The 12090-nt window shown below is 40.8% G+C and overlaps 1 protein-coding gene across 1 annotated transcript; it reads right to left on the bottom strand.

The window, feature by feature from the left end:
* Positions 1-546: 546 nt before the first annotated feature.
* Positions 547-6747, bottom strand: LOC148509661 (indolethylamine N-methyltransferase-like). Its single transcript, XM_088442935.1, has 3 exons — positions 6618-6747; positions 1101-1301; positions 547-740 (listed from the first exon to the last, which is right to left on the bottom strand). Exons 1-3 carry the CDS (start codon positions 6745-6747, stop codon positions 547-549), a joined length of 525 nt encoding a protein of 174 aa, XP_088299061.1.
* Positions 6748-12090: the final 5343 nt, after the last annotated feature.

Genomic DNA, 12090 nt, shown 5'->3' with positions numbered 1-12090 from the left:
CAGTCATTTAGATGAGTGCCAGCAACTTTTTATCATAGTAGCAGACCACTACGCATTATATGCCCTAACGCCTTGCTTTGAATAAAAAACACCAACATAAACCATTTAGCATTTTTTTATTTAGTTTTTTTAGAACATGAGGATAAAACATAGTTAACATTTACTGAAAATTACTTTGTTTATATAAACTTTATGTAAGATTTAGTAAATGACTGAGGGCTATAAAGGGTAGAATAACTAAGGTAGATCAGTAGTTATTAAGAAGCTTTTGAAGGAATCATCTATCAAACCAATGTCCACTACTCAGACATCCTAAATATTCCCCTTTACAGCAGTAAGGACCATCACTTGCTTATAATCTGCGAGATCACTCTCTACTTTTCTATCAAGTAACTCACAGGAAGTCAGGAACCAGTTACAAATCCTTCATCGTTGAGGGTCTGTTTTACAAAACTTTCATCATAATTTAATTCATGTAGCCTATCATTACCAGCAGTGTAATATGTGCTATTTAAGCACCCAATTAGAATCAAGTATCCTCCAGGCTTAAGCAATGTTGACATCTTCCTCAGATTTTCGAATGTAATCTTGATGGTCCTGACTAATCAATTCCAGAATCCATACTTTGAGTAGACAGACGGCTTGTGGTAACACCAACGGATCCGCAAGGTTTTCTTTGCTGAACTCAATTTTCACAATACGTTTAATGGTTTCTTTTAACTTTTCTTCCTTTTCTTGTTCTTCGACAATAAAATAATTGAATGATTACATTATATAATACAGCAGGTTCAAGGGACAGTGCAGAACTGTATGTTTCACTTCAGTATCTTTATACCTCGGCCACAAAAAAAAAAAAAACAACCCTATCTTCTCAAAGTTCATAAACTCTTTGCTTATAACTCTCTATGTGCTCTTTATGTATAAGGTTCTTTTCAATTGGGAGGAATGTTAACCACAAACTTGGAAATATTAATTATTATCATCTAACTCTCTGATCGACATTCAAAACTGTTATTCTTTAAATTATATTTTTATTTTCTTTTTAAAATTGACTCATCTTCTATATTCTTATATGTTTAGAATCACATTTTACCTGATACCTCCCAGCTCGGAAATAATCTTAGATGCAGGAGTCCAATCAAAAGCCCCAGTGCTGGTGTTCACCCATTTGTTGAGTTCCATAATACAGGACTCTCTTAATTTTAGTATAGAGATCTCTTTAAAAAAATCACTGATAACAAATAGAAGATGAACCATGGATGCTAAACTTATGTCAATCAAAGTTTCTCCTTTTATAAGACCTGCAGAGATTCAGATTAGCAGAAACGTAACATTCTATATAATTACAGTGAGTTAATGGCAAAGAAAGATACTGTAATGTGAGTCACAGCATTGGTCACATATTGAAATGGATTTCATACTGTATGTTTCCTGGCATACTGGCAATTAAGAAAAATACTGGAAATTTGAGAGTTAATGCATTGCTCACAGCTGTGTGAATTACATAATGAACACATGTTATAAATGAGACATTGAGATAGCAAAACAGCAAATATAAAACAATATTGTGACATATGTTATGTAATATAAACGCCACTATTTTGTGTGCGGTCACTCTCTGATATATACACATGCCTTTGGCCTTGTGCATTCAACAACCCAAGGCTTACGTACAGATTTAAAAGATAATGAAGAAAACTTTAACAGGCGCTTCAATGGACTCTGGGCCTGATGCAGACGCTGACGTTATTTGCGGCTGCTCGCTTTCAAAAAGGGGCCGGATATTTAAATTGAATGCTCGCTCTTTGCGGTGTGAGGACGCCTCTATGTCTGAGCGAGCGGCCGCTAAATGCGCTCGCTATATTTTGAAGACACCCTTTGCCGTTGGCAACACACATCATCTCTGGTATTTATTAGATTAACCAGGAACATCAAAAGGCATCTGAACTGCTTGCAGAGCTTGAGGTAGGCCTTACTTCCCGCAATCACTGCGAGCAGTTCAGGCTAAAAGACAACCAAGTGACGTGGTCGATGACGCTCCTTTGCTAATTATGCACTCCCATTAAACTCCGTTTTGACAGTTGGGCACGCCTGCGTTCGCACATCCACTCCCCCATTCTCAAGCACCTTCCCCTGTTACCACCCACAAACGGCACATTCTGTCACTCAAAATAGCAGCCCCTCTATGTATTATGAGCGCACGATTTCCGAACACAATGACTGGTTTGTGCACGCGCATTGTGAACCATATGCATGCGCAGTTGTGCGACCATCGCTCAGAGCGAGCGTGCAGACGCTTACGAGCGGGTCTGAATCAGGCCCTCTGATTCCACAGCAGCTCTATGAATTGAGCGTAGTCATCCTCAATGAAATAGTTAACAAGTAACAAAGGAAAATACAGTGCTTAGTATATGTGTAACCCCCCTTCACTGTGCGGAGTGGTGCATACAGTCAGGTGCATAAATATTGGGACATTGACAGAATTTTCATATTTTTGCCTCTATTCACCACCACAATGGCTTTGAAATGAAACAAACAAGATGTGCTTTAACTGCAGACTTTCAGATTTAATTTGAGGGTAATTACATCCAAATCAGGTGAACGGTGTAGGAATTACAACGGTTTCTATATGTGCCTCCCACTTTTTAAGGGGCCAAAAGTAATGGGACAAAGGAAACAATCCTAAATCTAACTTTCACTTTTTAATACTTTGTTGCAAATCCTTTCCAGGCAATTACAGTCTGAAGTCTGGAACGCATAGACATCACCAGATGCTGGGTTTCATCCCTGGTGATGCTCTGCCAGGCCTCTACTGCAAATGTCTTCAGTTCCTGCTTGTTCTTGGGGCATTTTCACTTCAGTTTTGTCTTCATCAAGTGAAATGCATGGTCAATCGGATTCAGGTCAGGGGATTGACTGGGCCATTGCATAACATTCCACTTTTTAGCCTTAAAAACTCTTTGGTTGCTTTTGCAGTATGCTTCGGATCATTGTCCATCTGCACTGTGAAGCGCCGTCCAATGAGTTCTGAAGCATTTGACTGAATATGAGCATATAATATTGCCCGAAACACTTCAGAATTCATTCTGCTGATTTTGTCTGCAGTCACATCATCAATAAATACAAGGGAACCAGTTCCATTGGCAGCCATACATGCCCACGCCATGACACTACCACCACCATTCTTCACTGATGAGGTGGTATGTTTTGGATCATGAGCAGTTCCTTACCTTCTCCATACTCTTCTCTTCTCATCACTCTGGTACAAGTTGATCTTTGTCTCATCTGTCCATAGGATGTTGTTCCAGAACTGTATTGGCTTTTTTAGATGTTGTTTGGCAAACTCTAATCTGGTCTTCCTGTTTTTGTGGCTCACCAATGGTTTACATCTTGTGGTGAACCCTCTATATTCACTCTTGTGAAGTCTTCTCTTGATTGTTGACTTTGACACATATACACCTACCTCCTGGAGAGTGTTCTTGATTTGGCCAACTGTTGTGAAGGGGTTTTTCTTCACCAGGGAATTAATTCTTCTGTCATCCACCACAGTTGTTTTCCGTGGTCTTCCGGGTCTTTTGGTGTTGCTGAGCTCTTCGGTACGTTCTTTCTTTTTAAGAATGTTCCAAACAGTTGATTTGGCCACACCTAATGTTTTTGCTATCTCTCTGATGGGTTTGTTTTGATTTTTCAGCCTAATGATGGCTTGCTTCACTGATAGTGACAGCTCTTTGGATCTCATATTGAGAGTCGACAGCAACTGATTCCAAATCCAAATGTCACACCTAGAATCAACTCCAGCCCTTTTACCTGCTTAATTGATAATGAAATAATGAGGGAATAGCCCACACCTGTCCATGAAATAGCTTTTGAGTTGATAGTCCCATTACTTTTGGCCCCTTAAAAAGTGGGAGACACATATAGAAATCGTTGTAATTCCTACACCGTTCACCTGATTTGGATGTAATTACCATCAAATGAAATCTGAAAGTCTGCAGTTAAAGCACATCTTGTTTGTTTCATTTCAAAGCCATTGTGGTGGTAAACAGAGGCCAAAATATGAAAATTCAGTCAATGTCCCAATATTTATGCACCTAACTGTAGGTGCATTTGGAGTGATACACCTCCTATTGCCTCAGGCTAGCTCTCCAGGGTGTGGGCAATACCTGAGAAGGGGGTCCCTACCCATGCAGACCTTATAACAGTCACACATATAGATACAGGGATAAATATACACATGCAGCAACAGTTCTTTTGAATAACGTGGGTGCCAGACCTTCTCTTATAAAAATATACCACTTTATTTCTCTCCTCCTGCACATAAGAATATGGTTATAGAAGCTTCTTCTCTCACTCCAGCTCATATACTTGGCAAGTCAGATGGTGTAGGACAATCTTATGGATATGGTTACATTACATCACACTTTTCTTCACCAGCACAGTCTTTAAGCACAGTTACAATGAATGCTTTGCATTTTACACACACAGGTCCACCTGGCCCTTTGCTGGCTGGTGCCTGTAGTTCCCCAATTCATATGTGCAGGTTCACCTAGCCCTTCGCTGGCTGGTGCCTGTAGTTCTCCACTTCATATGTGCAGGTCCACCTAGCCCTTCATTGGCTGGTGCCTGTAGTTCTCCACTTCATACATGCAGGTCCACCTAGCCCTTCGCTGGCTGGTGCCTGTAGTTCCACAGCTTCGCACACATCTCACATAACTTCTTTTGCACTCTGCCTCTCCTTTGTCTCTTCTATGACAATATATAGAGTGTCTCATACCCAGTCTGCCTCTCTCTTCTCCCCTTCTCTTTCACAAGGGACAGCAATATACAGACTTTTCTATTGCAGCTATCAAACTCTCAGCTGCCCCCCATCACTATCCTACAGGAATGGATCCTATATCCACACAGCTACCACAGTGACCCACCCTTTAATGGCTGCTGGGGGGGGCTTTTATGCATAAGGGACTCCTCTTGTCCCTTAACAATAAAGCTACTGGGAAACTCCTCTTCCCCATCTCTTCAACACATATACTGACATCTCTTACCCCTCTCATGGGAGCTGAAAACTTCATTGGGCGCCTCACACTGCAACCTTCCAGCTCTTTCTTTGTGGTCTCTCACAGACTTTATCTCAGTGGTCTCACTCCAGACCTATTTCTCCTTTGGCGTTAGATGGGCATCGTGGCAGCCACCACGGCCTCGCCAAACTCCCCCTACCAGGGGAGCACGAGGGCTACATTTCTGCACCCAGCTCTGACTGTTCTCAAAGATGTCTCCTCTCTCCCAAATTCTTCTTCTCAATTCCTTTGTTCTTACTCCCCCATCCTTTCTCTTATCTGCTAGCTACACACCCAGTCTCCCCACCCCTGCGTGTCTATCTCTCCAGCCCCTCCTTTACCAGAAAACTGATACCAGGATATCAGGAATGCAATATCTACAACAGGAAGCAAGCTTTAACACTGAGAGGGGTGTATTTACAAATACCATCCCAGAGAGGGTGTTACATATGGTATGTGTATAACTGAACCAGATGAAGTGTAAATTTAAATACAATTTAATAATACTAGGTACATTTAAAATACAATAGTCAATGACATATTAAAACTTTTCAAGCCAATATAGAAGCATACTACACCTATCCCAGTGATTGATAGTGCACACTGTTGCAATGTCCTGTTCCTATATAACTCCTATTGTTGTGGACAAAGAGAAGACATGGATAATGTCCAGATGCTTGCATCTCCTGACCTACTCACAATGTGCAGGGATCTCAATATTCAAGTGGAACAATGGTCTCACTCTAGGAAGTCCCTTTGGAGTGGTATGGAAAGCTGGAGAAGCAAAGGTCTTACTGATAAGGATCTGCCCGTCTCACAATTAGTGCCCAAATGGGTGATGTATTCCATGGAGTTTGGTCCATGTACAAATGCCAGCAGTAGTGCGGATGAGTGTCCAATATATTCCCCAGAGTTCATAGGTGTTTGACATCCCTGCACATTGTGAGTCGGTCAGGAGATGCAAGCATCTGGACATTATCCATGTCTTCTCTTTGTCCACAACAATAGGAGTTATATAGGAACAGGAAATTGCAATAGTGTCGGTCAGGAGACAGAAGCATCTGGACATTATCCATGTATTCTCTTTGCACAGATTTGTCCACATTCATCTTACCTCCGTGTGCTATAAGTTGTGTTAAACATAACGCGTAAGAGCCGTGCAACTTGCTTGCACTGACCATCTTTTTATGCAGGTTTTACATTCCAATGCATCTTATTTGCATAGTGATGCAAATGGGAAGCACAAGCAGCTTCTACTGATTAAAATGATATGCAACATGCCTATATTCTGTGTGCAGCTGCCGGCGTATCTGCTCGCAAAACCCTATGTTACAGCATTGGCGACAAATGCAATGTAAGATGCATTTGAATGTACAGTAATGATGCAACTAGAAGGGCTGTTTAACACACAAGGAAGTAATATGCATGTGGACACACCTGTATATCAGTGCACAATCGCACACCCTGACATGCTGAGACACTATATCATTGCTGTTTCCAGGCTCATGCAGAAACATTCCATTTCAATTATTGAATAAACCTGAGTAGCTCAGCAGTGCTCACCTGATCGGGATGCAGTCATATTGGCGGCGGACATAATGCCGGACATCGATATACCGACGGCCGAATCCTGCCGCCTGGCAATATGCAGATGCCGATATCCTGAAGGTGAATAGGATACCGACTTCGGCATCTCGAAGTGCTGCAATCCTGATACAATGTTATATGAATCATCAATATTTTGTTTCAGTGTAACCCTCTACACTCCATATAGTAAACTTGTGAAGACCCAATATATACATATATATCTGTCTTTAAATTAAAATTATACAGAATCTATGGTATTACTACAGGTCACAGAATCCTTTTTCTATAATTATTATTCTTGTAACCTCCCCCTCTTTAGTGAGAAAATATATATATTTTTTTAGTACAGATTAATTGTATATATATATATATATATATATATATTAGGGATGTGCAGGCTCGGATAGGTTCGAGTTTGCACGTGGAGTTCGGATTTTTCCCTCCAAATAAACGGAACTCAGAACGAGGCAAAACGTCATCTTACATGGACGAACATCATCATTCCTGGACAAAAGACCAGGAATGATGATGTTCGTCCATGTAAGATGACGTTTTGCCTCGTTCTGAGTTCCGTTTTTTTGGAGGGAAAAATCCGAACTCCACGTGCAAACTCGAACCTATCCGAGCCTGCACATCCCTAATATATATATATATATATATATATATATATATATATATATATATATACACACACACTACTGTTCAAAAGTTTGGGGTCACACAGACGATTTTGTGTTTAACGTGAAAACTGACTTTTATTTATCAAATGAGTTGCAAATTGAATAGATCATATTGTCAAGACATTGGCAAGGTTAGAAATAATGATTTTTATTTGAAATAATAATTTTGTCCTTCAAGCTTTGCTTTCATCAAAGAATGCTCCTTTTGCAGCTATTACAGAATTGCAGACCTTTGGCATTCTAGCTGTTAATTTGTTGAGGTAATCTGAAGGAATTTCATCCCATGCTTCCTGAAGCACCTCCCACAAATTGGATTGGCTTGATGGGCACTTCTTTCGTACCATATGGTCAAGCTGCTCTCACAACAGCTCAATGGGGTTGAGATCTGGTGACTGCACTGGCCACTCCATTACAGACAGAATGCCAGGTGATACAGGCTGCCACAAAGTCTTTAACATCACGACGTACCGTCAGCCTTTGGTGCTCAATCAATATCCGAGACATTTCAATCCTCCTTCTGCAATTTCAGTGGATCACCAAGAGGAGTATGAGATTGAATAGAAGTTGGATTCCAGAATGTCCTGGGGTTCAGTTCAATTTCTGGTGGATTGGAAAGGATATGGTCAAGAAGAATGTTGGGTTAAAGCTTCAGATATTCATGCACCCCAACTTCTTCAGAAGTTAAATCAAAAGTTCCTTAGCAAACCATTTGTGGGGTGTTCAGTGCCCACCCCTAGAAGGGGGGGGTATTGTCACAGTGCGGCTGAACCCAGGGTTCTCTTACCGGATCCAGCGATGCTGGGGTCCTGGCTGGCGAGGGACAGTGGGCGGGAGATCCCTGGTGCCTGCTGTCTGATGCTCTCTCTCTCTCCCCCAGCGGCTGTGTGCAGGCAGCCACGGCTTCCATAGGAATGGGCGCGCTGCTCTGCTGAATATTTAAAGAGACAGGTACAGGCATAAGGGAATTGCTGATTGGGGCTGGGTTGAACCCTGCCCTATATAAAGAAGGTCTTGGGAGCACTTCAGTGCCAGAGTATAGGCTCCATTATCATACTCCAGTGCTCCCTGTGCATATACTGATTTTTGGTTCTGACCTTGGCTTTGTTCGTGACTTCGATTCTGTCTGACCCCATGTTCTGCGTTGATATCTGGTTCTGACCTCGGGTCTTTCCTGTGACCCCTTTATGCCTGCTCCTTGGTACCATCTCATTTGTTTGCTTTTGACCCGGCTTGTCAACTACGCTAAAGTCTCCTGAACTCCAACCAAAGTTAACCAGCACCCGTATAGGGAAACCTAACCTGAGGGCTGCTACCTATGTGTTGGACACAGCCAAGTCCATACCTTTTTGTGAGGGTCCCTGGTGAATACAGCTGGCACACTAGACTATGCGCCTCAGGAATAAGTCTAGCCAATTCCCTAAATACAGGTTGCATCCACAATCTGTCCGAAAGTTTGCAACACTTACTACTTACATGAAAAACAAAAAACAAAAACAAATATTATTTTCAGTCTAAATGTTTCCTCTGCATATAAGTAGATAGTTGGTGAAAGCCTCTTCCAGTTAGGTAAAAAATCAGGAACATATGATGCGTACACACAGAGCGATAAAACTGGACGATATAAACGATATCAATATCGTTCATATCGTTATTGTTCAAATCATTTAGTTTTTGGCCTCTTCCAACCCCAAAATGATCAGCGATGCATGAGCACATATGGATGATAGCAATATCATCCATTGCTCATGCATGCAGGCCAACCTGGACGATTTCATCCAGGTTGCATAGGGACTCGCGATCATTGATCGCGGGTCACCTGCCATCGTTGATGGTTTGGTGGAGTGCTGGATGAACGATAATGATCATCCAACACACCAGGGAAGGTACAGGATGATCAGCCATCAATATCGTATGGCTGATCGTACCGTGTGTATGCACCTTAAGATGTACAAGTAGGCATCACCGTCTCACCCTGATACAGTAAAGACAGATAATCCAAAACAATGGTAGCCCTGTGTAAATATTATGGGTAAAAGGGAAAAAAGATATGGCTTTGGAATGGGAGTAAGGAAATACACATATGGGGAAGGAGAGAGCTGACGGAAAAAGGGGGGAAATAAAGACACAACCACAAGTGTCTTGATAACAGATGTAAGAAAACACAAAGTGTGTGGGACAAAACATGATACATTTGGGTAAGAAGTGCAGTCTACACAGTTACTGGAACACCTTATTTCCCATACAACAAAGGCAGTAGTGAAGAGTTGAGAGGAGTCCTCAGCCCCACAGTTACCCCACTAGGAATGGACAAGTGGGTACTTGGAGAAGTGGCTTGTTATTCAAAGCAACAGGGCAATAGAGGTAGCAGGTAAGGGATGAAGGACAGGTGACATACACAGGTAAGGAAGAGGATCTCAAAATCCAGACAAGACTGGGAAAATTAGTAGGGCAGCATCTCTGCAGAATGATCTCTGAGGCTCACTATGGGGCCTATTTATTATGATATCCCCCAGTAAACACATATTTTGGAATTATATTCACAAATTTAAAATATCTCCTGAATGTATCTGGGGGGAGGGTCGGGTTTGGAATCTTTTGTTGTCCCCCAGTTTGGATCACAATAGAAGCCCCCATAGGTTTTTACGGTTCTACTACTAATAAGATTTACAAGCTTGACCACCAGTAGCTACTGTAAAGCCATCTTTACATACTGTTACATTTGCCATTGTAACCTATGGGCCTACATATTTTGAAGTGTACTAGTAGAGGAATCTGTATAATCCCTCCATGACAATAGCTAATCACACGTGTGGTCTGCTGACCGTGCATACACATGACTGTCACTTAAGTCATTATTGATCACTTTACTTTTACACATCACAGGGTTTGGTTTCTATTGGAGCATTCTATTGGAACATTCCTGTGATCTTTAAGTTGTTTTGGCTTATTTATTAATTATTAAGTCTAAAATCTGATAATAAATATGCCTCTATGTGCTGAAGGAAGTAGCCAGGACCAATTTGTATAACCCCATGGAAATGAGGAGGCTAGAGCCCAAAGTCGATAGGAGCAGGATGGGTCCTGCTTCAGAGGCTGCAGATTTGAATTAGCAGGACAATGGCAGTAGTTACTGCAATCTTTATGGGGACAGTCAATAGCCACAGCAGTATTAGTGTAGACAGACAAGGCTCTGGCCATTGTATTCAGCTGAAGATTTCCACATTGGTCAGAACTAGAACCACAGGGGAACTATCATGTTCTCACCTCACACTGAAACCTTTGGACATCTAAGGGTTTCTGATAGATGCTGTCAATAAGTGATGGTGATGTTCTGAATAAGTCATAATTAGGCAGCCCAAACACCTGACTGTCACTAATCTTCCTGAAAATGTCCCATGCACAGGAAAAGACACTGGAGAAGATAAAATGCAGTCCATAGATGAACATGAGACAGAGATGTACCACAGAGAGTATGGTGAAATATAAACGGTGACTTGTTGACTAAATCAGTGGTGTCAGTTGCAGGGTTCATTGAGACAGAGCTAAGCTGAAGTAAATATGTGCCGTCTAGCATGCTCTGCCAACCCGATGTCCTTAGGGTTCATTTAAAATTTGCAATACTTACTATTGCAAGTTAATTGGTCAAAATGGTTTTCATGTGTTTGTAGACATTCCCTGTAGGGTAAGATGTGTATCCATCTCCCAGCATTGTTTGAAAATGTCTGAACATGTGCTACTAACTAAACTGCATGAGATTGGAGCTCCGTCCCTTTGCACTTTTAGTAAATCTCACCAGTCAGTGCTAGGTGATTGTTCTGCACTTGCTACAGTTGGTATATTTTAAATGAACATCAGCTTCTGACTTTATATGAAAAAACCCAAGCGCTAATACCTATTGAATGTCGTAATAATCTCTACATATATTAAACCCAATGAAAAGCCAGCCCTCTACAGTGGGGAAACTGGAAAATCCACAATTAAAGAAGAAGCAATATGAAAGAAATAGTGGGCGCTAATCAAGGTAAAATTATAAAGACATTTAATAAAGGGCATTAGGAGTAAACTCCAAGAGGTAAAAACACATATAAAAATTCATCAATAATATTATTATGGTAAAAAACGTACAAAGTGAATAGAAATCCTATAATAAAAAAATAAATAATAAAAATAAAAAAATATCAATAAAAAATAAATGAAATATACAATAAATGATGAAAATAAAAATAGATATAAAATGTAAAGTGATACAATAAATACACAATGTATGCATACACAATAGTGATGAATCAGCATGCATCACTACTCATATGGTGCTGCACATAAAACCACATAAATGTATTAAACCACAGAGCAATTGCCATTTGATAAACACAAGTGTAGCAAAATATTAGATAGATTAGGATACTAAGACCACTTGGCAAAAAAGATACATGTCCTTCAAATAAATGTATATATTTGTATATGGAAATGTTCCTGCTAAAAAAATGTTCCCAAACCAGAAGATTCCCAGGAACAAGGTATGAATAAATCGTAGCTCGTTGGTATGTAACAATCCCAATTAGAGCTATAAATGAATCCAAAGGGAATATTGGTAGTGGAGTTGCAGCGTGGGTTGTCAGATGGGAGAAAGTTAATCACATGCATGTGTATTTAGTAAATGTCCTGCTCAGTTATCCTGCCCTGAAGGTGTCACATCTATTTAGACCGAATGCTGCATGGCCAGCAAGACGGCAGTGTTAATTACCAGTATGATGGTCAGATGAACAGGG

Source organism: Taudactylus pleione, unplaced genomic scaffold (assembly GCF_031769625.1).
Source record: "Taudactylus pleione unplaced genomic scaffold, aTauple2 ptg000318l, whole genome shotgun sequence".
NCBI classification, from domain to species: domain Eukaryota; kingdom Metazoa; phylum Chordata; class Amphibia; order Anura; family Myobatrachidae; genus Taudactylus; species Taudactylus pleione.
The sequence above is the reverse complement of the archived record's forward strand: the minus strand, read 5'-3'. Positions and strand labels throughout refer to the sequence as shown.